Genomic DNA, 22,662 nt, shown 5'->3' with positions numbered 1-22,662 from the left:
ACAACTGGTCTGGCCAGTCCAACTTGCTTCACCAGTACCTTAAAATGATGTAAACTTAACTGCCAAAAATGTTTCTGTGATGCTGTACAATGGCCCCCAAAACAGCAATACATACAGTATAGAATGCTGTATGAAACAAGCTGATATCAAAAGAGGTCAGACCTTGCCAAAAGTAGGCTTTTTGGCCACTCTAGCATTGAGTGGGTGAAAATCTGCTTGTATCTGCAGTACCCTATACTATATTTTCTGGTTAAATAAAAAATATGGTTACAGAAGGATAATTAGCTCATTTTAATGCAATGTATATTCTTTTTCATACAAACCATTTGATACAAGTACATGATATTCCAGAAGGCTCAAGCTTCTCGTGCTCAGAGTTTCTTAATATTAACTGACTTACCTGTGTATTGAGCAACCCATAGGATCTCCTCAAATGCCATTTTATGAAGTTTGCACTTGTTTTGTGTGGTTCTGATTTTTTGCTCAAACATCAAGATTTAAACTTTTTTTTTCTGTAGTTTGTCTACATTTCAGCTACGTTACAGCTATCTGTGGACTTGAGGGCCTAACTTTTTATTCCCCCATTTTAAAAATGGTTAAACCTCAGTGTTGAATCGCCAGAATGATTGCAAACATCATACAAAGGTCAATTAAATAAATCTAATTCCATTTGTCACAGCTACAGTTTCACCTATGTAATGTTTTTGTATTACTTCAAAATAAATGTGATGTGGTATTAAATAAAATGGGAAGTATTAGCAGATTTTAGCACCAACAAATTCACCATGGTACAGTATGCCTTTGTTTTATCAGCAGAGTTTGATGCCAATAGGTTCCATTTGTATTTTGTAATTTTATACCGCAAGGTCTTTTCTCATTGCATTATACCATGGTACAGTATATTGAAGATTCTTCACATTCACAGATTGTATTGTACTAATCACAATGTACCATAATAATAGTACATCTTGAGGTGGGTACCCATTCTTTATATGTGTAAACATACAATGTACAGTCAGCACTCACATATCCGACCCTATAAAATTTTGTCATCAGTGACGGTTAAACAGATATCTGATTCTTACATTTTGACCTGTTCAAACCCTTGTGTTCCCTGAAAAACGGACAATATCAAAAATACATATCTGAAAGGACTGTGTTTTAAAATAAGTAGGCTTTCATGTGTGAGTGACTGCCTGTGCAGTCACCCCGTGATTGATTGTCTATTTCTTTCTTGGAAGAATACAGTTCCTCCATGGGGCTAGGCCTTGCCACATCCCCGCTGTCAAGTGATTCCCCCAGCTGCCGTCTGGGAGCTGGAGTGGGCCTTGTTGTTTGGTTGCCACTGCGCGTTCCCAGTCTCTATGATAGACCGCATGGCCCTGTTCTGAAGGTTGTGCTGTGGATTAGCTGCAGCGCGGTTGTTACTACAGCCATCCAGCTGTGTATTCCTCCACTCGGTGCGCACGGTGCTAATTGCACACGGCTCACAGTGCCCAGCGCTACACCGCCAGTGCACAGACACGGTGCTTGGTGCGCACGGTGCTCGGTGCCCACTGCTAGAGCGCTAGTGCACAAACGCACAGTGCTGCATGGTACACAGTGCACATGGTGCTCGCTACGCACGGTACGCACGGTGCACACGGTGCTCGGTGCCGACTGCTACAGCGCTAGTGCACGAATGCACAGTACACGGTGCACGTAGTGCTCACGGTACTCGTGTGCATGGTGTTCAGTATGCACGGTGCTCGGTGCCGACTGCTATAGTGCTAGTGCACAAACGCACGGTGCCACGTAGTGATCATGGTACTCGGTGCATACAGTGTTCGGTGCCCTCCGCTACAGCGCTAGTGCATGAACGCACGGAGCTGCACGATACAATCAGTGCTTGAGCACACGTTGTAACCAGTGCAAGCAGTGTTCGGTGCATAGCCGATGCGGAACACCAAACTGATGTAAGTCAAGTCGGGGTTCCACCCCTGTACGGCTTGCAAGGCAAAGATCCCGCATGAGGACAAACATAGCCTCTGTGCGTGGTGCTTGGGTGCCCAACACACCACCTTGGCCCTTGAGAAAGAGGTGGCCTGCAGTATCTTTTTGGCTTTTCAGCCCCGGGTAAGTGAGAACAGGTTGGAGAGGGCCACAAGGGCGAGGTCTGCATCCTCGTTGGCCGGACCGTTGGCGGCTCTCAGAGCCCCTCCTCCATGAACTGTACCAGGACCCTCTGCTGGACATCCCCGACGCGCAGGCCCTGCGTAGTCAATCCCCGCATGACGAGAAGGGTGAAGCGTTTGAAGCAGGCGAGGGACATTATGGACCTGAAAGCCCAGATGGCCCAGGTCCTGGAGCTTTTGTCGAAACAGGCACCTGCAGCTCCTGCCGCAGTTTCAACTCCTATACAGCCCCAATTGCCATACCCTCCCAACCCTAGGGGAGATCAGGGTGGATGGGAAGAGGCGTCCCAGCTGGCGCAAGAGGACACGCTTTCCATAGTGGCCTCCTTCTCTGACATGCAGGTAAGAGGGCAGCCCGAACCCCCTGCCTCAGAAGAACCTGGCTTCGAGTAACTCAGTGTCGGCACTGATGGGACACGCTGCAGCGTTTATACTGGTCCCCTGGACGCCAGCGGCAGAACTGCGCTGGTCCGTGTTCTGGACGCAGGCGATGGCTCCTCGCCTTCAAAAGTTCGCGGCCTTCCCAGACTTCATGGAGGAGGTAAGCTCCTCCTGGGATTGTCCGGCCTTGGCTCCAAGCGTGCTGAAACAGGCTGCACAGCTTGCCTCTCTAGAAGGCGCGGAAAAGCTGGGCCTAGTGGGGTTCCCCCTGGTAGACTCCATCATCGCGGCCCTGGTTAAGGCCCTGTGTGCCCGAACCCACAGTGCAGGGTGATGGAAATGCACCTCAAGCGGGCGTATGCAGCGTACTGCATGAGACACCGCTTCCAGATCCGGTGGTCACTGAACTACATCTCCTGTCCAGCACGCTGCTGCAAATCTCCGGTCTCCAAGGGCAAGCTCTTGGCTGGAGCCTGGCTTGCTTAATTGTGGCTCGCAGACAGCTGTAGTTGTTGCAAGCCATGGTCCCTGATGTGGATAAGGCTGTGCTGCTAGACGCGCCTATATCCCCGGGACATACCTTTGGGCCAGCTGTGGAGGAGATCCTGCAGAGATCCCACCAGGAATGCGAGGCACCTTCCGGCAGGTGGCCGCGTTGCTCCCTCGTGGGGCAGGTCAAACCGTTGGCGAGCGCCTCTGATGCGGACTGTCACCAGGACAGTTCCAGTCCCCACAGCTCCGCTGGCTGACCTAAGGCATCACCTACAGGGCACACCAGCAGCGAACAATCGGCCCCTCCCAACAGACAGAGGGAACGCAGGATGTGGCCAGCACACACACCAGCATTCCAGAGGCTGCCCCGGCAAGGCCCCTGAAGGCTGGCATCAGCTGCAGTACTGGCATGCTTGCACCGCGGACACCTGGGTGCTTACCACCGTGCACAACGGTTACGCGCTTCAGGTCCACTTGGGACCTCCTCTCTTTCAAGGAATCACGAATACTTTCATGACAGACCCTCTCCAGGAAGGAAGGAAGTGGACGCCTTGCTGTGCAAGCAAGCCATTTGTCTAGTAGACCCCACCTCCCACGAGAGGGGTACTACTCGAGGTATTTTCTGGTACCCAAAAAAGATGCCAGCTTTCACCCCATCCTAGACCTGAGGCTTACTTTCACGTTCCCATTCGTCCAGAGTACAGGAAGTATCTCCGCCTCACCTTTCCAGGAAGCGTTTACAAGTTCGCTGTGCTGCCATTCGGCCTCTCCCTAGCTCCTCGTACGTTTTCAAAGTCCTGGCCCCCTTGCGGCTGCAGAGTCTGGTTGATCTGTTCCCAGTTGCGAGAGGGAGCAGTGGCCCCACACTGGTCGTGACAGAGCATCTGGCAAGGCTGGGCCTCACCATCAACGATGCAAAGAGTCGGCTTATACCGGTGCAGTGTACGACATACTTGGGGCTCCGGCTGGACTCCAGTACGATGCGCGCATACCTTTCGGATGACAGAGTAGCAGCTATCCAGGGTTGCCTCTCCCTGTTTCGACAGGGATCGCAGGTCAACCTCCTATTGTGCCAGAAACTGTTGATTCTGATGGCCGCAGCCATATTGGCCATTCAGCTGGATCTACTTCATGTGCCCGCTACAAGCGTACCTCAGTGCATTCCACCTACATCCCAAGCGCGACAGACACCGTCGGCTGATGGTGTCTCATATGTGCTCGGCAGCCCTACGCTGGTGGAGGACGACCTCTCACCTGAGCGAGAGTGTACATATGGGAGTGGTTTTCAGCCGCCAAGTGGTGATGACAGATGCTTCCAACTTGGGTTGGGGGGTAGTCTGGGAAGGCAGAGGAGTCTGCGGATCCTAGTCAGACCGCTGGACGTCCCTTGCTCTCCGCCATTTCTCCCTTGCTCTCCGCACATTCCTGAAGCAGTGAACTGGACAGCAGACCTCCTCTTGAGGAGGCAACTCCACCCTCAGGTAGTGGAGCGCATTTGGGAACTCCTCGGCGGAGACGACACACTGCCCCCTGTGGTACTCCCTCCACTGCTTAGGCGGTCCACTCGGCGTCAACGCCCTAGCACACGAATGGCCCAAAGCGTTTTTTGTACACTTTCCTGCCTGTACCGCTGCTCCCGGCCTTTCTCGAAAAGGTCTGGTTAGAGGAGGTGTCAGTTCTCCTAGTGGCCCCCAGGTGCCCCAGGAGAATCTGGTTCTCCACCCTGTGCCAACTGTTACACGGCTAGCCCTGGGAGATCCCGCTTCGCATGGATCTCCTCAGTCAGGCGAGAGGCACTCTTTTTGGCACCCGGAACCGGGCAGGTTCCAGCTATGGGTCTGGCCCCTGAAAGGGACTGCTAGTTAGCCCTAGGGCTATCAGATGTGGTTGTGAGGAGGACTGTTCTTCTTGAATGGAGCCTTGATATTGTACTGGAGGCTGTCTTGAAGGCCCCGTTTGAGCCCATACACTCCATAGAGTTGAAGTATCTGTCTATGAAGACAGCCTTCCTCGTGGCTATCGCCTCCGCTAAGCGGGTCAGTGAGCTGCAGGCGCTGTCAGTGCACAGCTCCTGCATGCGTATTTGGGACGATGGCAGCAGGGTGTCACTGTGTACAAACCCTGCTTTTCTCCCCAAAGTGATCACAGCCTTCCATGTTAATCGGTCCGTGGAACTGGAGAGATTGAATTTCCTCTGCCCAGTGCGGGCATTGAGATGCTACATGGATAGGACAAGAGCTCTGCTTCAGTCTGACCAGCTCTTTGTCTGTCACGGGACACAGGCCCTAGGACAGCCCCTCTCTAAGCACATTGGATTGTGGACACAGTCTCAACTGCGTATGATGGTGCTGGCTTGCCCCCACCTGGGAGGGTAGCCGCACACTCCACTAGAGCGTTAGCTACATCTATCACTGTCCAATATTTGTACTGCGGCTAGCTGGGCTATGCCGCATACTTCCTGTGGTAGATCCTACCCTGCCTTCATTAGGCATGAGGGTCCTTTTATTATTTTTATTATTTATTTCTTAGCAGACGCCCTTATCCAGGGTGACTTACAATTGTTACAAGATATCACATTATTTTTACATACAATTACCCATTTTACAGTTGGGTTTTTACTGGAGCAATCTAGGTAAAGTACCTTGCTCAAGGGTACAGCAGCAGTGTCCCCACTGGGGATTGAACCCACAACCCTCCGGTCAAGAGTCCAGAGCCCTAACCACAACTCCCACTGCTGTCTTTGAAGGTGTAAGCTCACACCGCTAACCCCTGGGGTTATGCAGTTCTGATGCGTCCCTCATATGCTGCCGTTCCTTCTCTCTAGCGACGGCTCTGGTATACATTATCCCATACATAATGTCATTGGTGGTCGTCTTCGAATTGAAAGAGAACGTTCGGTTACTTACAGTAACCCTGGTTCCCTGAAAGAGAAGATGACCACCAACTGCAAGGTCGCATCGGTTGCCCTCACGTGTTCGATGGAAAAATAGAAATGGCTTCCCTTAGGATGACAGTTTTAATTCCTCGGTGGGCAGGACCGAGTGCGTCACCCCAGGAAGGGGCCTACCGGCAGCTCTGATATACAGAGCTCAACAATACCTACCCAATGGGCAGGCATATCCCATACATAATGTCGTCGTTGGTGGTTGTCTTCTCTTTCAGGGAATCAGGGTTACGGTGAGTAACCTAACGTTTTGTTGGTACAGTACTATATTTTTAACCAAAGTTGTATTTTAATTCAGAATGATATGATTCTGAAAATATCACTTGACAAAACTAAAGAGACGACACGTTAACTGTAATACAGTACATACTTTTCAATCCGGTACGTATTGTAGCGGTATGAAAAATGTCCCATTAACAACCTAACAGCAAAATGAAATCTAAATGTTATCCATGCACAGAACCGCGTAAAGCATAAAATGCAATGCAGTTTAGCAAAACCAAAAGATTAAAAAAACAAAAAAAAGTTTCCAGAATTAAAACAGTATCCAAAGTCAGTATTCAAAATATAGTGCTCGATAAGGCCCTAATGTCACAGTTCACTTGCAAATGAAAATGCATAAAAGAAACTAAAGATCACAGATTTTAAAAAAAATACATCACAGTATCTAAAACTGTTTAAAGATTAACTGTTACATTACCCTAGCTTGCCTCATTCGCTTTGTTTGGGCTGCATTTTCATCAGGTGAAACTGTAGGAAGCGCTGTATATGAGACTGATTTGACAGAGATTTTATATACAGTACCGGTCAAAAGTTTTAGAACACCTCAATTTTTCCTGTTTTTATTGAAATTTATGCAGTTGAATGTCTCAATGTACTCTGAAATTAAAGTATAGAACAAATAAACAATTGGAGATAAAAAAGAAATCATGGACTCGTTTTGTTTAACAAAATTTAATCTAAATTTTTGACTCATCAAAGTAGCCACCTTTTGCAGATATAACAGCCGAACACACTCGTGGCATTCTTTCTACAATGGAAATCAAATATTGTTCGGAAAGTTCTTCCCAACACTGTTGCAGAAGTTCCCACAAATGTGTTGCACTTGTAGGTTGCTTTGCTTTCACCCTTCTGTCCAGTTCATCCCAAACCAGCTCGATGGGGTTTAAGCCTGTAGACTGTGCTGGCCATGCCATGATTTGAAGCCTACCGTCTTGTTCTTTTCTTCTAAGGTAGTTCTGACATAGCCTGGAGGTATGTTTTGGGTCATTATCTTGCTGTAGGATGAACCCCTGACCAACTAGGCGTATACCAGAGGTATTGCATGGAGCTGCAAAATGCTGTGGTAGCAGTTTTGGTTCAGGGTGCCACTCACTCTGTGCAAGTCGCTGACTCTGGATCCAGCAAAAGAGCCCCAGACCATCACGCTTCCTCCTCCATGTTTGACAGTTGGTGTCACACACCGAGGAACCATCCTTTCGCCTACTCGACGGTGTACAAAAACCCTGCGTGATGACCGAAGATTTCAAATTTTGATTCATCGGTCCATAAGACCTTCTTCCAGTCTTCAGTAGTCCACTGGCGGTGCTTCATGGCCCAGGCAAGCCTCTTTTTCTTATTTTGCCATCTTAGCAATGGCTTTCTTATTGCCACTCGACCTGTCAAACCTGCAGCCCAAAGTCTTTTCTTCACAGTTGAAACTGAGACTTGCTTACTTCGACCAGTGTTAAGCTGTGCTTGAAGCTCTTGTCCTGTGAGCCGCCTATCACGCAAGCTGTTGACTCTCAGAAACTTGTCTTCTGATTCTGTTGTGGCTTTGGGTCTGCCAGACCTCTTCCTGTCAGAGTTTCCTCCAGTTTCCAAGTGCCTTTTGATGGTGTAGGAAACTGTACTCCCTGACACCTTGGCTTTCTTTGCAATTTCTCTAAAGGAAAGACCTACACTTTTAAGGGTTATAATGGTCTGTCTGTCTTCCTTTGTTAATTGCCTTTTTCTCGCCATTATGAGAGCAATATACTACTTCCTGCAGTACAATACTGTCCAAATAATGCTTAAGAGGGTGTAGTAATACAGTCTGTTCCAACACTGCTTTTATACAGACAGAGGGTTTGTAAGTAATCAACAAAAGTTGGGACACCTGTAGGAATTGTTAGCATCAACTTTCAAGGCTTAATTTACTTCCATTGCTGCAGAACAGCTGTAAGTTGTTAACCCATTACTTGTTCCCTGAAAAAGGCCTTTTTGTATAACTCTGAAATGTACATTATTTTTCAGTTTTTGGTAACCTAAACTTTTTTTTTTAACCTCTGGCAGGCAGTTTACCTCTTACCTTTGTACCACTTCAGGTTATTCACTGGACTTGAACTGCTTAAATTTCAATAAAAAACTGGAAAAATGGGGGTGTTCTAAAACTTTTGACCGGTAGTGTGTGTGTGTGTGTGTGTGTGTGTGTGTGTGTGTGTGTGTGTGTATATATATATATATATATATATATATATATATATATATATATATATATAATATATATATAATATATATATATATATATAAACGCGGGCTGTGACGGATATTCAGATAAATTATAACATTGAAGAGATGGGCTTTGTATCAGAAAACTGGTGAGTCGGAAATCGCGTGTGACGGGTAAGTGCATTAAGTTGTTACATATGTATAATGGGGATTGATTTTATTCTTAATACAAGGCCGGTAAAACGTGCCTGACATGTATCTGGGTAACGGGTATCCGAGTTCTGACTGTACCGTGGCTATCATACAATGGGAATTAGGCACCTACCTTTCTTGTTGGTCTGTGTACCATGTAGGGTTATCCGGGGTAAATTTGTTTTCACATTTGCATAGTTTTCATTAAAATGTGATTTATTGTTATAATAATTACACTCCTTTCATTTGTTTTGCAATTTGTTTACCTTATTCACAAAGCTCATGAGTAATTGAAATTTAAAGTCTGATATGATGAAGTACATTTATTGATATTAATAAAACTGTTCTAGGCTATTGTCATTTTTAACAGTCCAGAAACATTTCATGCATGCAAAATTTTAAAAGTCTGTTTTGGGGAATTTGGTGGTGATTTTTAGTGATAGAATGTTTCTTTTAAAATTGAACTAAAATTGAATTAAAAAAAAACATAAATAGTAATAAAAATAATAGAAATAAATGAGAAATCTGAACTACGCCAATAAAAGTCTAGAAACCGTCATGAGTTAACTCATGAGTTAGTTTTGTGAATAGGCCCTGTCTCCCTGTGTAATGAGGTTAAATGTGAGACACCTTCATTTTATTAACCTGAAGTTGTAAGCGTTTGGAGCTGTTAAAATTATGCATTCCTAGTGGGCTCCTGAGTGGCGCATCCAGTAAACACTCGCTAGAGTGCAGGATGTGCTCTATAGCCTGGACGTCCGAGTTCGAGTCCAGGCTATTCCACAGCCGACCGTGGACGGGAGCTCCAAGGGGGCGGCGCTCAATTGGCAGAGCGTTGCCCGGGGGGAGGGAGGGTTAGGTCAGCCAGGGTGTCCTCGGCTCACCGCGCACCAGCGACCCCTGTAGTCTGGCTGGGCGCCTGCGGGCTTGCCTGTAAGCTGCCCAGAGCTGCCTTGTCCTCCGACGCTGTAGCTCTGAGGCGGCTGCACGGTGAGTCTGCAGAGTGTAAAGAAGCGGGCGGCTGACAGCACACGCTTCGGAGGACAGAGTGTGTTCATCTTCGCCCCTCCCGAGTCAGCACAGGGGTGGTAGTGGTGAGCTGAGCCTAAAAATAATTGGGCATTTCAAATTGGGGAGAAAATAATAAAAACTAATAGGCAACGACTAAATTTTTATAAAAAAAAAAAAAAAAAAAATGATGCATTCCAGTCTATTTCTGTGGTGGTTAACCCTGGCTATGGGAATATATTATACCTTACAATTTTACTTCTCCATTTGTTATGAAACATCTTTAGCACAAGTTATCAAGAGTATCAGAATCTGTGAACATATGGAGACGCCTGTCTGTCCATTCATATGTTTGTACGTCACACATTTTTACATTTCATTCACATAAAGCAGGTGTCTCATATCTACCCAAAGTTTTGCCCCGTACAACCCTACAGTATGTGCAGCATATAGAAGGAGACTTTAATTTACTGTTTACCATGTGAGTTTGTGATTTTTGTGTTTTTGTTGCCCATCACTTTGTTTGTTTCTCATCCCTCCCCCTGTGCTTTTCCAGCTGTGCCTGGCATGTCATATACCTGGATCCCTTCGAATGCATGAAATGATAAAGATTTCCATTACCCAGATCCTAAGCTCCCTGTGCCGTCGTGTCTTTGTTGATGCTAATCCCAAGACCTCTATCTCCCACAAGGTATTCTCATTGGCCGTTTCAAATGTCTGACTCAGACTGCGTGGGAAGCATGTAGGATGGATGCAATGAGCAAGGCTGGCTGCACGATGACTAATCTCCAGTTTCAATCAATGTAAAAATGACAGTGTCGCATCCTACCTTGACTTGAAACCTAAGTTTCTGTTAATTTATATCCATTACACCCACAGCCATGTCGACAAATGCCATGGCTATATTGAACATGCCCTTTATGCTGTATCAAAAACAACACTTGAAAAGGCAATCATGTGTTTTTAAAGATGAATTCCATGAATGATAGAGGAAAACAATGGTTACCACTGTAATTTACATTGGTTGAAAAACCCCACTACAGCAAACTGCTATCACAGCAGGCTTTTATCTTAAAGGAAATGTTATAATATTTGATACAGTACATTCATTTGTTGCTGAATTGGTCCTATATATATATGTATATATGTATGTGTGGATGGTTTCAGGTCAGGAATGGATGCAGGAGCTTTTCTGAACAAAAGAAAATGACATTAAGCTGGGGGAATACCCTTTTAGACCTCAAAATGAAATAATTTAATTCATCATAAAGCATAATCTAAGCTTTTATTTGAAGTGTTTTTGTTTATTTTCTGAGAATGAGACACTGCCATTAGTCATGTCCGTCTTTCAAAGATGGTTATGAATGAATGATTTAAGCTTGATACTTTCAAGCTTGATATTTTAATTATCAGAAAACTGTCCCTGCCACGTCCTTCTAAGACATGTGTTTTTTTTTTTTTGTTTGTTTTTTATTAGATGCATAGTGTGGAACTATTTCTGAGTGCAAAAGAGCTATCTAATTTATTATTGAATACCCTTGACTTGAATACATGCAAACTTTCCCCTAATTGAGTAATGACCCAGGGAATAAAAATATCAAAACACATTGTTTTTAAACGACAGTAGCAACAATACATAGTACTCTGGTGGCAGCAGTGCGCAATGAGAAATTTATAGGAAAGGGTGTTTCCTTTATATTTTAAAGGGGTTCATTGGCTAAAGGGATCTCCTGGATAGGCAGTGTCTCTGTTCAGAAAAGCTCTGGACCGCTAACTGTGATCTAATGTTGATTTACAACCAGCTGTCTTGTTGTTTTACACCAGGTTTGCACTGAGACGTACATGTCAAGCTGTCATCAGCGCAGCATAAACACTGCTGTGCGGGCCACGCTCAGCCAAATGTTGAGCGACTTGACCCTTCAGTTACGTCAAAGGCAGGAGAACGTGGTGAGACTTGCAGCCACTGCAAACAAACTAATGCCTTCTGTGTTGTGTTGATGTGTCTGCATGCCACATATCTGTGCACTGCATCACTGATATGGAATCATGGCCTTTCTTTTTATCTGTGGTTGCTGGCAAGAAACCCTCTGTTGCCAAATTTGACTGTTTTGTATGGGATGCAATGATTATTTACTCTGGAATTGTATTCAACATAAAACTTTAAAGAGAGAGATGCTAATTGTTCATATTTTAAACCTAAATGTAACCAACCAAAGTAGGTGAGAACTGGGAAGCATGAAAAAAAAATACATTTAAGCTTTCTTCCTGCAAGGCAGTATAAGAGCCAGAACCAAGCTTTGAAAATCATAATTTTACCAAGTTTATTACCAAGGGACTGAACATTTGCTGCTGCTTAAGACATGTGACTGCCTATTAAAGAGGCCTCTATCATTTGCTTCTATTGGAGGGGTGTATGTTTTCTTTGGTTTACTTGCTGATAAAAGCAGACAATTATAAGGACTGGATTTGCTGTATTCATTTGCTGACGCAACACTATACATTTGAGGATAAACACTACGCACTGTTAACGCTTCTGTGTAGTAGTGGTTTGAAAATATGCGAGTCAATACTGTCTCCTGAACTAAGCACACCTGCACCTATAAGCCAGTAAACCCCAAGATATTTCTTAGATAACAGTAAATGACTGGGGGCTTTTTTTTACTGATCAAAGCAAATATAATTCTACCATGAACAAAAACACACATCCTATGAATGTAAGAAACTAGACAAGTAACTGTCACAAAGACGGCCGGAGTGGGTGGCGTCAGACCAGAAACAGGAACACAAACGACAGAGAGATGGGGTTTTGGTGAGGCTGAACGCGTGATCGCGTTCAGCATTTAATAAACAGAACAGAAAATAAAAGGTTGGAACAGACAAAAACACGGGACACGGCACTACACGCCAAAATAAAGAGACAAACAAAACGACTAAACACTAAACAGACGGTGCAGGACAGACGAACAAACACGGTGAGTGAAAACACTTAACTATTATTATTATTCTTCTTATTATTATTATCTTTGCCTCCGTCTCCAATCCCGTTCTCCACTCACCGAACACCTAACCCCGAGTGCAAGAAACGTGCGTCTATTTATACTGTTTGTGCTGGGATTCAATTACTAATTAATTATTCACTTGAATCCCAGCACGTGAATTCATTACGTGCAACCCCGTGCCACACATTATATTTTAAATGCACGTGCGTGATGTGCAATCCCGTGCCTAAATACAAATATACACTTTTTAAATACACGTGAAACACAGACCCGTTTATATCCCGTGTACCAATCTATACACCGACATTAACACACGCACGCATACATACATACACAGAACACACAAATGCACACAGGGGCGGGGCACTTTGCCACATATACCCCCCCTTGTGCGCAGCACACATGGCCTCAACGGCCACCTCCCCCCTTAAAAACCCAGCAGTCCAGAACAAAGTCTCGGGCTGGGAAGGGAGGCTTCAGTGGGCCCTTGGCTGGCAATGCTGTCAGCACCCCTGCCGGTAGTGGCACGGCTGACAGCCTGTTGGTCCCGTCCTGCAGCGAAAAAGCTGCGGGGGCAGGTGGTCCCCCGACCTCCCCCTTCTTCGTAGCCGGCAGCTCCCTCCTGTGGGGCTCCGGCCACAAGAACTCCTGCAGCGAAACTGCTGCTGGGGAAAGTGGTCTCCAGACCTCCTCCCCCTTCTTCGTGGCCGGCAGCTCCCCTTTCTGGGGCTCCGGCCACCGTACTCCCTGCGGAGGTACGGGCAGCAGAGGCAGCTCCTGCTCCTCTGCTCCGGGCGGTGGTGGAGGCAGAGGCAGCTCCAGCTCCTCTGCTCCTGGCGGTGGTGGAGGCAGAGGCAGCTCCAGCTCCTCTGCTCCTTGCGGTGGTGGTGGCGGAGGCAGAGGCAGCTCCTGCTCCTCTGCTCCTTGCGGTGGTGGTGGCGGAGGCAGAGGCAGCTCCTGCTCCTCTGCTCCTGGAGGTGGTGGAGGCAGAGGCAGCTCCTGCTCCTCTGCTCCTTGCGGTGGTGGTGGCGGAGGCAGAGGCAGCTCCTGCTCCTCTGCTCCTTGCGGTGGTGGTGGCGGAGGCAGAGGCAGCTCCTGCTCCTCTGCTCCTGGAGGTGGTGGAGGCAGAGGCAGCTCCTGCTCCTCTGCTCTTGGAGGTGGTGGAGGCAGAGGCAGCTCCTGCTCCTCTGCTCCTGGCGGTGCTGGCTCCCTCTGCTGTGGCGGCTGGGCATGTGCACGCCGTGCTGCCTTCAGCAGCATAGCGAGAGGCTGCTGGGGGACACCAGCATCCTGCCCTTCTCCCCCCCAAAAATTTTCAGGGGGTTGAGCCTGTAACTCCTCCCCTTCTGGCTCTTGGGGCTGAACCAGCAGGCATTTTCCCTCTGCTGGTGGCTTGGGTCCCAGGGCTGTGGAAGCCCCGACTTGCCTCCCTTTGGGCTGTGGACGCACCGACTCCTCCCTTTTGGGCTGTGGACGCCCTGACTCCTCCCTGTTGGGCTGTGGACGCCCCGACTCCCCCCTGTTGGGCTGTGGACGCCTCGACTCCTCCCTGTTGGGCTGTGGACGCCCCGACTCCTCCCTGTTGGGCTGTGGACGCCCCGACTCCTCCCTGTTGGGCTGTGGACGTTCGGGCTCCCCCCACTCAGGCGTAGGACGTTCGGGCTCCTCCCACTCAGGCGTAGGACGTTCGGGCTCCTCCCACTCAGGCGTAGGACGTTCGGGCTCCTCCCACTCAGGCGTAGGACGTTCGGGCTCCTCCCACTCAGGCGTAGGACGTTCGGGCTCCTCCCACTCAGGCGTAGGACATTCGGGCTCCTCCCACTCAGGCGTAGGACATTCGGGCTCCTCCCACTCAGGCGTAGGACATTCGGGCTCCTTCCGCTTGGGCTCCTCCCATTTGGGCTGTGGATGCTCAGGCTCCTCCCATTTGGGCTGTGGAGGCAAAACCAGCAGGCATTCACCCTCTGCTGGTGGAGATGGGGACAGCAGGTACTCACCCTCTGCTGGTGGAGATGGGGACAGCAGGTACTCCTCTGCTGGTGGTCCTGCTACCTGGGCTGCTGTTCCGTTTATGGTTGCCTCCAGGTAGCTGAGGTCAAACTCCACACCTTCCTCCAAGGTGTTTGGGGTGTGTTCCTGCTGATAGGCCTCCCATCTCTCACTGTCCATCATCCACAGGGCCTGGACGACTATGGGCAGAGACTGGGCCTCCAGCCCAGCATTCTCCAGCATCCAGTCCCGCACTTTGATGGCGTCTTCTGCCATTTTTTTTTTTTTTTTTTTTTCTTTTTTTTTTAAATCCAAACTGCGGTTCCTGCTCTGGCCTGAGTCCTGGAGGCGCTGTCGATCCCACGCAGGACACCACGTGTCACAAAGACGGCCGGAGTGGGTGGCGTCAGACCAGAAACAGGAACACAAACGACAGAGAGATGGGGTTTTGGTGAGGCTGAACGCGTGATCGCGTTCAGCATTTAATAAACAGAACAGAAAATAAAAGGTTGGAACAGACAAAAACACGGGACACGGCACTACACGCCAAAATAAAGAGACAAACAAAACGACTAAACACTAAACAGACGGTGCAGGACAGACGAACAAACACGGTGAGTGAAAACACTTAACTATTATTATTATTCTTCTTATTATTATTATCTTTGCCTCCGTCTCCAATCCCGTTCTCCACTCACCGAACACCTAACCCCGAGTGCAAGAAACGTGCGTCTATTTATACTGTTTGTGCTGGGATTCAATTACTAATTAATTATTCACTTGAATCCCAGCACGTGAATTCATTACGTGCAACCCCGTGCCACACATTATATTTTAAATGCACGTGCGTGATGTGCAATCCCGTGCCTAAATACAAATATACACTTTTTAAATACACGTGAAACACAGACCCGTTTATATCCCGTGTACCAATCTATACACCGACATTAACACACGCACGCATACATACATACACAGAACACACAAATGCACACAGGGGCGGGGCACTTTGCCACAGTAACTTACAGCTATTCTGTTTGTGTGATAACTTTTAAATAATAATAATTGATAAATAACAATTTATTTTATGTTAGTTTAAATTAGTTAAATATACAGTGCCTTGCATAAGTATTCACCCACCTTGGACTTTTCCACATTTTGTAGTGTTACAACCTGGAATTAATTAGGATTTTTTGTCACTGATCTACACAAAATAGTCCATAATGTTGAAGTGGGGAAAAAAATCTACATATTTTTCAAAATTATTTACAAATAAAAAACTGAAAAGTCTTGATTGCATAAGTATTCACCCCCTATGCTGTGACACTCCTAAATAAGCTCTGGTGCAACCAATTGCCTTCAGAAGTCACATAATTAGTCGAATGGAGTCCACCTGTGTGCAATTAAAGTGTCACATGATCTCAGATTAAATACACATGTTTCTGGAAGGCCCCAGAGTTTGTCAGAGAGCATATCTAAACAAACAGCATCATGAAGACCAAGGAGCTATCAAAACAAGTCCGGGATAAAGTTCTGGAGAAGCACCAATCAGGGTTGGGTTATAAAAAAATATCCCAAACTTTGAACATCCCCCGGAGCACCATTAAATCCATTATTAAAAAATGGAAAGAATATGGCACAACCGCGACTCTGCCTAGAGAAGGCCGTCCACCAAAACTAAGTGACCAGGTAAGGAGAGCATTAGTCAGAGAAGCAACCAAGAGGCCAATGGTAACTCTGAAGGAGCTGGAGAGATCCACAGCTGAGATGGGAGAAACCGTCCATGGGACAACTATAACCCGGACGCTCCACAAAGCTGGGCTTTATGGAAGAGTGGCGAGAAGAAAACCATTGCTGAAAAAAACCCATATCAAATCCCATTTGGATTTTGCCAAAAGGCATGTGGGAGACACAGCAAATGTGGAAAAAGGTTCTCTGGTGTGATGAGACCAAAATTGAACTCTTTGGCCTTAGCGCAAAACGCTATGTGTGGCGCAAAGCCAACACTGCTCATCACCCTGAAAAGCATGGTGGTGGCAGCATCATGTTATGGGGATGCTTTTCATCGGCAGGGACTGGGAAACTGGTCAGGATTGAGGGCAAGATGGATGGAGCCAAATACAGGGAAATTCTAGAGGAAAACCTGTTTCAGTCTGCAAGAGACCTGGGACTGGGGCAGAGGTTCACCTTCCAGCAGGACAATGACCCTAAACACACAGCCAAAGGTACACTGGTGTGGTTTAAAAACAAGAACCTGAATGTCTTAGAATGGCCCAGTCAAAGCCCAGACCTCAATCCGATTGAGAATCTGTGGCTAGACTTGAAAATTGCTGTTCACCAACGGTCCCCATCCAACTTGACACAGCTTGAGCAATTTTGCCAAGAAGAATGGGCAAAAATTGCAGGATCCAGATGTGCAAAGCGCACAGCTGTAATTGCAGCCAAAGGTGCTTCTACCAAATAGAATACTTATGCAACCAACAAATGTCTTTTTTTTTGTTTAATTAACTTTTATGTCACAATAAAAATATTTTGCACTTTCAAAGTGTTAAGTATGTTGTGTAAATCAAATGGTAAAAATCCCAATTAAATCCATTGAACATTTGCTGCTGCTTAAGACATGTGACTGCCTATTAAAGAGGCCTCTATCATTTCAGGTTGTAACACTACAAAATGTGGAAAAGACAAGGGGGGTGAATACTTATGCAAGGCACTGTACATACCTGCCCAAACCTAATTAACATGCATTTGCCAGGTGGGTGCTAATTTTGAGCTCTCCAGTTAGTATGCTGTAAATTAGCTACATTTCCAAGTGCCCGGATTGGGTCTTTCATTCCACAAGGACAGAGATGCTGATTCCCTACAAGCACCTTTGAAAGGGTATGAGAATGTTGTGCAAACCCTTGGTTAGTAGATGTTTTAAAACCTAGTGATATTACATTTAAGAAAGCATGTTTCAAGACATGTATGTATCTGTTATTTATTTATTTATTTATTTATTACTTTTGTTAATTATCTTCAGCGTGATAAATACTGGTTTTAGAACCAGAGAACGGTCTCGGTGACAGCTGGTAGGTCAGTGAAATGCACTTAAGCACTTCCCACCTTTTCTTCAGTTATTGACACTAGCTGTTTTTCCTTCATATGTATCTGGATCAGGTGAATTAACAAAGGAAGTACAGGTGTGACGGGCCTAACTTCTTTTTGTTTGTTTAGTACCCAGTTTTAAACTAAAATGGCAAAACATACAGTATGTGCTCACATATGGCAATGCACTCCAGGTAAATCTGATGGAATTATTACATTAGCTATAAAAGATTACATATTATGTTGAGTTTTGAGAGTCGATATTGTCCTGTGTAATACATTGGAACTTAGAAATGCCTATTGAATTTCAAATAAAACTAGTGTAACTTGACGCACTCAGGTGAACTTGAATAATCATTGCACTCCATTTTCATGCTATGCATTTTGTCTCACTGTATTTTGCTCTAATAAAGACAACTAGCGTATGCAGATGAAATAGGCATTTACTAAGCTGAACTGCATCCTCTGTGAACCAGCATGGTGGTAAAGCGTGTGTGGTTCAACCCATATTGTTTATTTCATGCTACTCTTTTTCCATCAATTCCTTAACTCTAGGCACAACAATAAGCTTGCAGGCGTGGTTGTGTGTTAATCCATTACTTGAAGGTATTGCAGGTGGGCTTGTGGTTTCAGGTAAAACTGGGAACAAGCTGGTACTTTTCACAAAATAATTGCTTCTTTTGACCCTGGGGCGAATTACTTTGCTTTTCCTGGGCCTCATTTCCACTCCACTGTAAAACAGGATACAAACAAGACCTTGCTGAAGTTATGAATATAATGTATTTGACCTACATGGCCTACTTTATCTCAGGAGAACATACTGGTAAGAAACAAAAACGTTTAACACCAACTGGAGGCCTCTGGTCATCTGTACGTCACACCTTATAATTTATAATATTTTTCTTATCTATTTACCCACTTATCCAATTTGGATAAAACTTTTCATCACTAAGAATATCTGAGTAAGGGGGTATATTGTATGGAGGAGCATCCTTCTGTCCTTCCATCTGTACATACAGTATGTCAAACTTGCATTTTTACATGTAAACCCAGTAAATGTTGGTCACAGTGAACTACTTTTTCATGCCACTGAGAGCTATAATTGAGCATTTTATGTTTGGTGGGTTGTATCGCTAAGCGAATTTGACTGCATCAGTTGGTCTGAGGCCCAAGTTGGGTGAAGTTGTTTGGTTTCTTGGAAACCGAGAACACATCTCTGGAAATATTTATTGCTAAGCATGCTGGTGCTCCTTAAAGCACTCCCTGTACGAGTTACATGAGCGTACAGAGCTCAAAACAGGTACATTATATTTAACTTCAGGCCCATCAATCTTGCAAGCAAATTTTTGTAGTCACAAGAACCCATCGGAGCCTCTGATCAGTAGTTTACACAACCCCCTTTCTAGCCACGGTTGATACACTGGTGTAGATATAAACTACTGATCAGAGAGTGGTATCCTTGGACACATAAAAATAATCGCTCTAATAATTCCTACAGAACAGTAATGAGTCACCATTGCTTTGAGGACAGAGAAACTGCAATGTGCTGGTCCGTGGTTTGCGATTGATTACATCACAACTGAAGTCACCTCAGGCACTTTATCTCATTCCAGTCTAAAATGGCAACTCGGCCTGACACCAGTGTATAGCAAATGCAAGATTACAGGCAAGAGTCCATTTGAATTATAGAATGCCTTTCCTCCTGAGAGCACTGATAGTCAGAGTTATTGAGTATCATGGGATGTATGGAAGGACCTGGCCTGTCTGTCCGTCTGCACCACACTTACATTTTATCAAGTCTAATTGGGTAAGCACATAACTGACTTCATGTTCTAGGACTTGTAGCTAAAACTATAGGGTTAATTAACAAACAACCATTTTCCTTCGCTTTTATAAAATCTTGACCTTGAAGATTTTATCCGCTCGAAACACTGTTACCTATCGCCTAATACACGTACGCCTCATGCATATTACAGAGTATTGGATAATACCTTGGGAATTCTATTTTAATGCCCACTGTGTTTGGTATTTTTGTTTAATTGGCAATTAGAAAGAGATTATAAACTCTCATATCAATTACAACAGTTAATGCATTTATAGTGATTTTTATATTGAATTTCATCAAAAATGTGCAGTTTTCGTGTAATGTAATCAAATCTATTCTTTCAACGATTTATCAAAAAAATGCAGTTAAGCGTTAATGTTCGATGCAGCAGTCACTTCACAAAAGACAAGGCCAGTTATCTAAAGGTAGTGAATGCTGTGGAGGATATTAATGCTATTCTAAACTAGGCAGCTTGAAGTTTATAGAAAAGTGGTTTTCTGACCAGTTAGAGGGCATCTATTATAGGATAATTATAGCTCTAATCAGATCAGTAAGATCATTTGTCTGAGGGTAATTATACACTAAGGATTATAAGGATTTTAATAATGAATGTACTCCCTTACCATTAAAAATGTATCTGTGCAAGCTTTATCAGCGATTGTTTCATGTATACAAGATAAAATGATACCTTACTGATGTTTTAAGGCAGTTATGAATGATATAACCAACTGTCAGTGAAGGTCTCGCACGACTGATAAATACTGAATTACTGTAACTGCTCCATGTGATAACTGTTTGATTAACGAAGCATCACTACTAACAGTACAACAACGGAAGACTGATGCATTTAAATCTCAGGAGCTTGAAAATAATAAGGTCTAATAATATGCTTTGAAGCAGTGGCAACTATTCTGAAAACAATATGACCTGTATAAAACTAGTAAGACCGTGCTCTTGGGAACACATTTGTATTGTTTAATACAGAGAGTAAGCACCATATTTTCTTTTTTTTTTCTTGTATTCAGTGCTGCAAAATTCCACCAATTCTTTTGATTATGCTGTCGTTTTTTATTAGCAGATGCTTTATTTCATACAATAAACAGTGATATGATAACAACAATGTACTGTTCATCTAACCTTTCTCTTATTATAATGCTGCAGACAGCAGATGGGCAGGAAGAGTCTTTACCAACGTGTCGGCAGAAAGGTACCCTTTTATTTAATATCCTTGTGTGTCAGCTCAGTAATGCCTAGCAGAGCATTCCAAATAGCTTAACCAGGAGCTTGTTGATACAGACTGGTAAAACAGGCACTGATAAAGTGGGTGTACTGTAGTAATTATCACACATTAAATATTAGAGAGAAGTGTTAAGCCATACAAAAATAACTAAATTGAGTAAAAGCCCATGTGGCTGACCTTTTATATAACGTGTTATTATGGTGAATCTCTTAGTTGAAGTGCCCACACTTTTTTTATTTATTTCAGAAGGTTTTTGCCTTATTCACATTTCAGATATTCAGGTGTTTCAACTAAAAAGTTAAAACACCATTTAGAAAAGAAGGCCATCCCATTTTCTGTCATAGTTACTGGTACAGTATATCCTACTGCTGTAACTGGGCCATTGCATAAAGAAATGTATGTTTATTACACTGATAAGTCATTGATATAATACACAGAAACTTGATCAGCAAAAAGTATTGCCAGTAGTCTGATATTGTAAAAAAAAAATCAGTAACCTTACATGCTTTTCAACACTTTTGTGGTCTTAACCTTGCCCCCAGTGGACTGGTTCATGGCAGGGTGTGTGTGACAGGATTGAGGTGCTCTTGTCTCCTGTTTGCCTCACATAGACAGTGCCATTCCACCTCACCCACCGCTAAAATTCACAATCACCTAAAAAATAAACAAAAATAAGTCATGTCAAAGGCCTATGGGGCAAATTAATAAATTGTTCTGGTGTCTCACCACATAGTATTATAATAAAGACTAAAGTATAACATGGCTGTAAGAAGTATTGTATTGTGCTCAAAAGATAAAACCAATATTTGCCTTTTATTCTGCAATGTGTTTTGTTGTGCTGTTCATGTAGGTCCTACGGAGAGACGCACCTACGTTGGCAATTTTTAAAAATAAATTAAAAACGTACTTTTATAATAGAGCTTTTATATCTTTATAATATTTATTTTTTATATAGTTGTATTCCTTTTTATTTGGTTTGAGTTCCGCATCCGTTGCTTTTATTTGCTTTAATTTTAAAATGTTGTTTTCTTTTGGTGTTTTTGTTGTTTATATTGTTTTTATTGTACTAAATGTATTTCCGAATGCTCTTTTTCTTGTTAAAAGCACCTTGGGATGGCTTGCCATGAAGGGCGCATTACAAATAAAATTTGATTTGATTAGTTTTGTCATATGTAGGCTTATTTAACCTGGTATCAAATACATTTAAGTAGAAATACATTATAACCTCCTCAGTAATGTATGTTGAGATGCTGGGTCCTAAAGTAGAATATAAGTGGAGGCTTATGCATTGTAGAGCTCTGCATAAAAAAAAAAAAAAAAACTACCATGTGTGATTTAGAAATGAAAACCCAAACCTCCATTTAATTTAATACAGGGGTCTAGGTGGTACATTTCCATTTTAGTGGCGTATTATTGAATTTCGTAATCTAGGTCGCTTTTCCATTATCATCCAAGTTGTACATAGCTTGAAACATCTAGAAATGTTGACTGCCAGTAAGTAGTTGTCAGCATCACACAACATTAAATTACAGTTGACTTAATTGGCATCTGTCTTGGCAGTACGATACTATTGGCAAATCTTTGTGCAAAACCTGGCACTTTACCTGACTGTACCAAAATTAATGATTACACAATGATTAAAAAGGTGTGAATTCATCACAAATTTAAATAAATTCATTTTTTTCTGGTTTTTCCAGATGCTTTGGCTACCGAGGAGTCTCTGTGCGAGGATATTGTTTCTGTTCTTGCTGTCTTCTGTGAGAAGCTGCAGGGAGTTATTAAGTAAGTGCGTGTTCTCCATCTGATAAAACCAAGTACATATATAGTGTGGAGGTAAATATGGGACTGTGGCAAAGTGGCTG

At 44.3% G+C, this 22,662-nt stretch overlaps 1 protein-coding gene across 4 annotated transcripts in view; it reads left to right on the top strand.

Annotated features, from left to right (window-relative positions):
• The window catches only part of LOC117411314 (brefeldin A-inhibited guanine nucleotide-exchange protein 3-like), a 130,952-nt gene that overhangs the window by 42,714 nt on the left and 65,576 nt on the right, over positions 1-22,662 (top strand). For 2 of the 4 annotated variants that reach the window (XM_059025417.1, XM_059025416.1), the window contains exons 6-9: positions 10,217-10,351; positions 11,485-11,607; positions 20,722-20,767; positions 22,498-22,582. In XM_059025417.1, the coding sequence (XP_058881400.1) occupies positions 10,217-10,351; positions 11,485-11,607; positions 20,722-20,767; positions 22,498-22,582 (389 nt within the window). The remainder of the gene's footprint in view (positions 1-10,216; positions 10,352-11,484; positions 11,608-20,721; positions 20,768-22,497; positions 22,583-22,662) is intronic. The other 2 variants (XM_034018637.3, XM_059025419.1) reach the window with 2 other exon arrangements.

This window comes from Acipenser ruthenus, chromosome 6 (assembly GCF_902713425.1).
Source record: "Acipenser ruthenus chromosome 6, fAciRut3.2 maternal haplotype, whole genome shotgun sequence".
Lineage (NCBI taxonomy): Eukaryota > Metazoa > Chordata > Actinopteri > Acipenseriformes > Acipenseridae > Acipenser > Acipenser ruthenus.
Note: the sequence above shows the minus strand (reverse complement) of the source record. Positions and strands in the feature narration are given on the sequence as shown.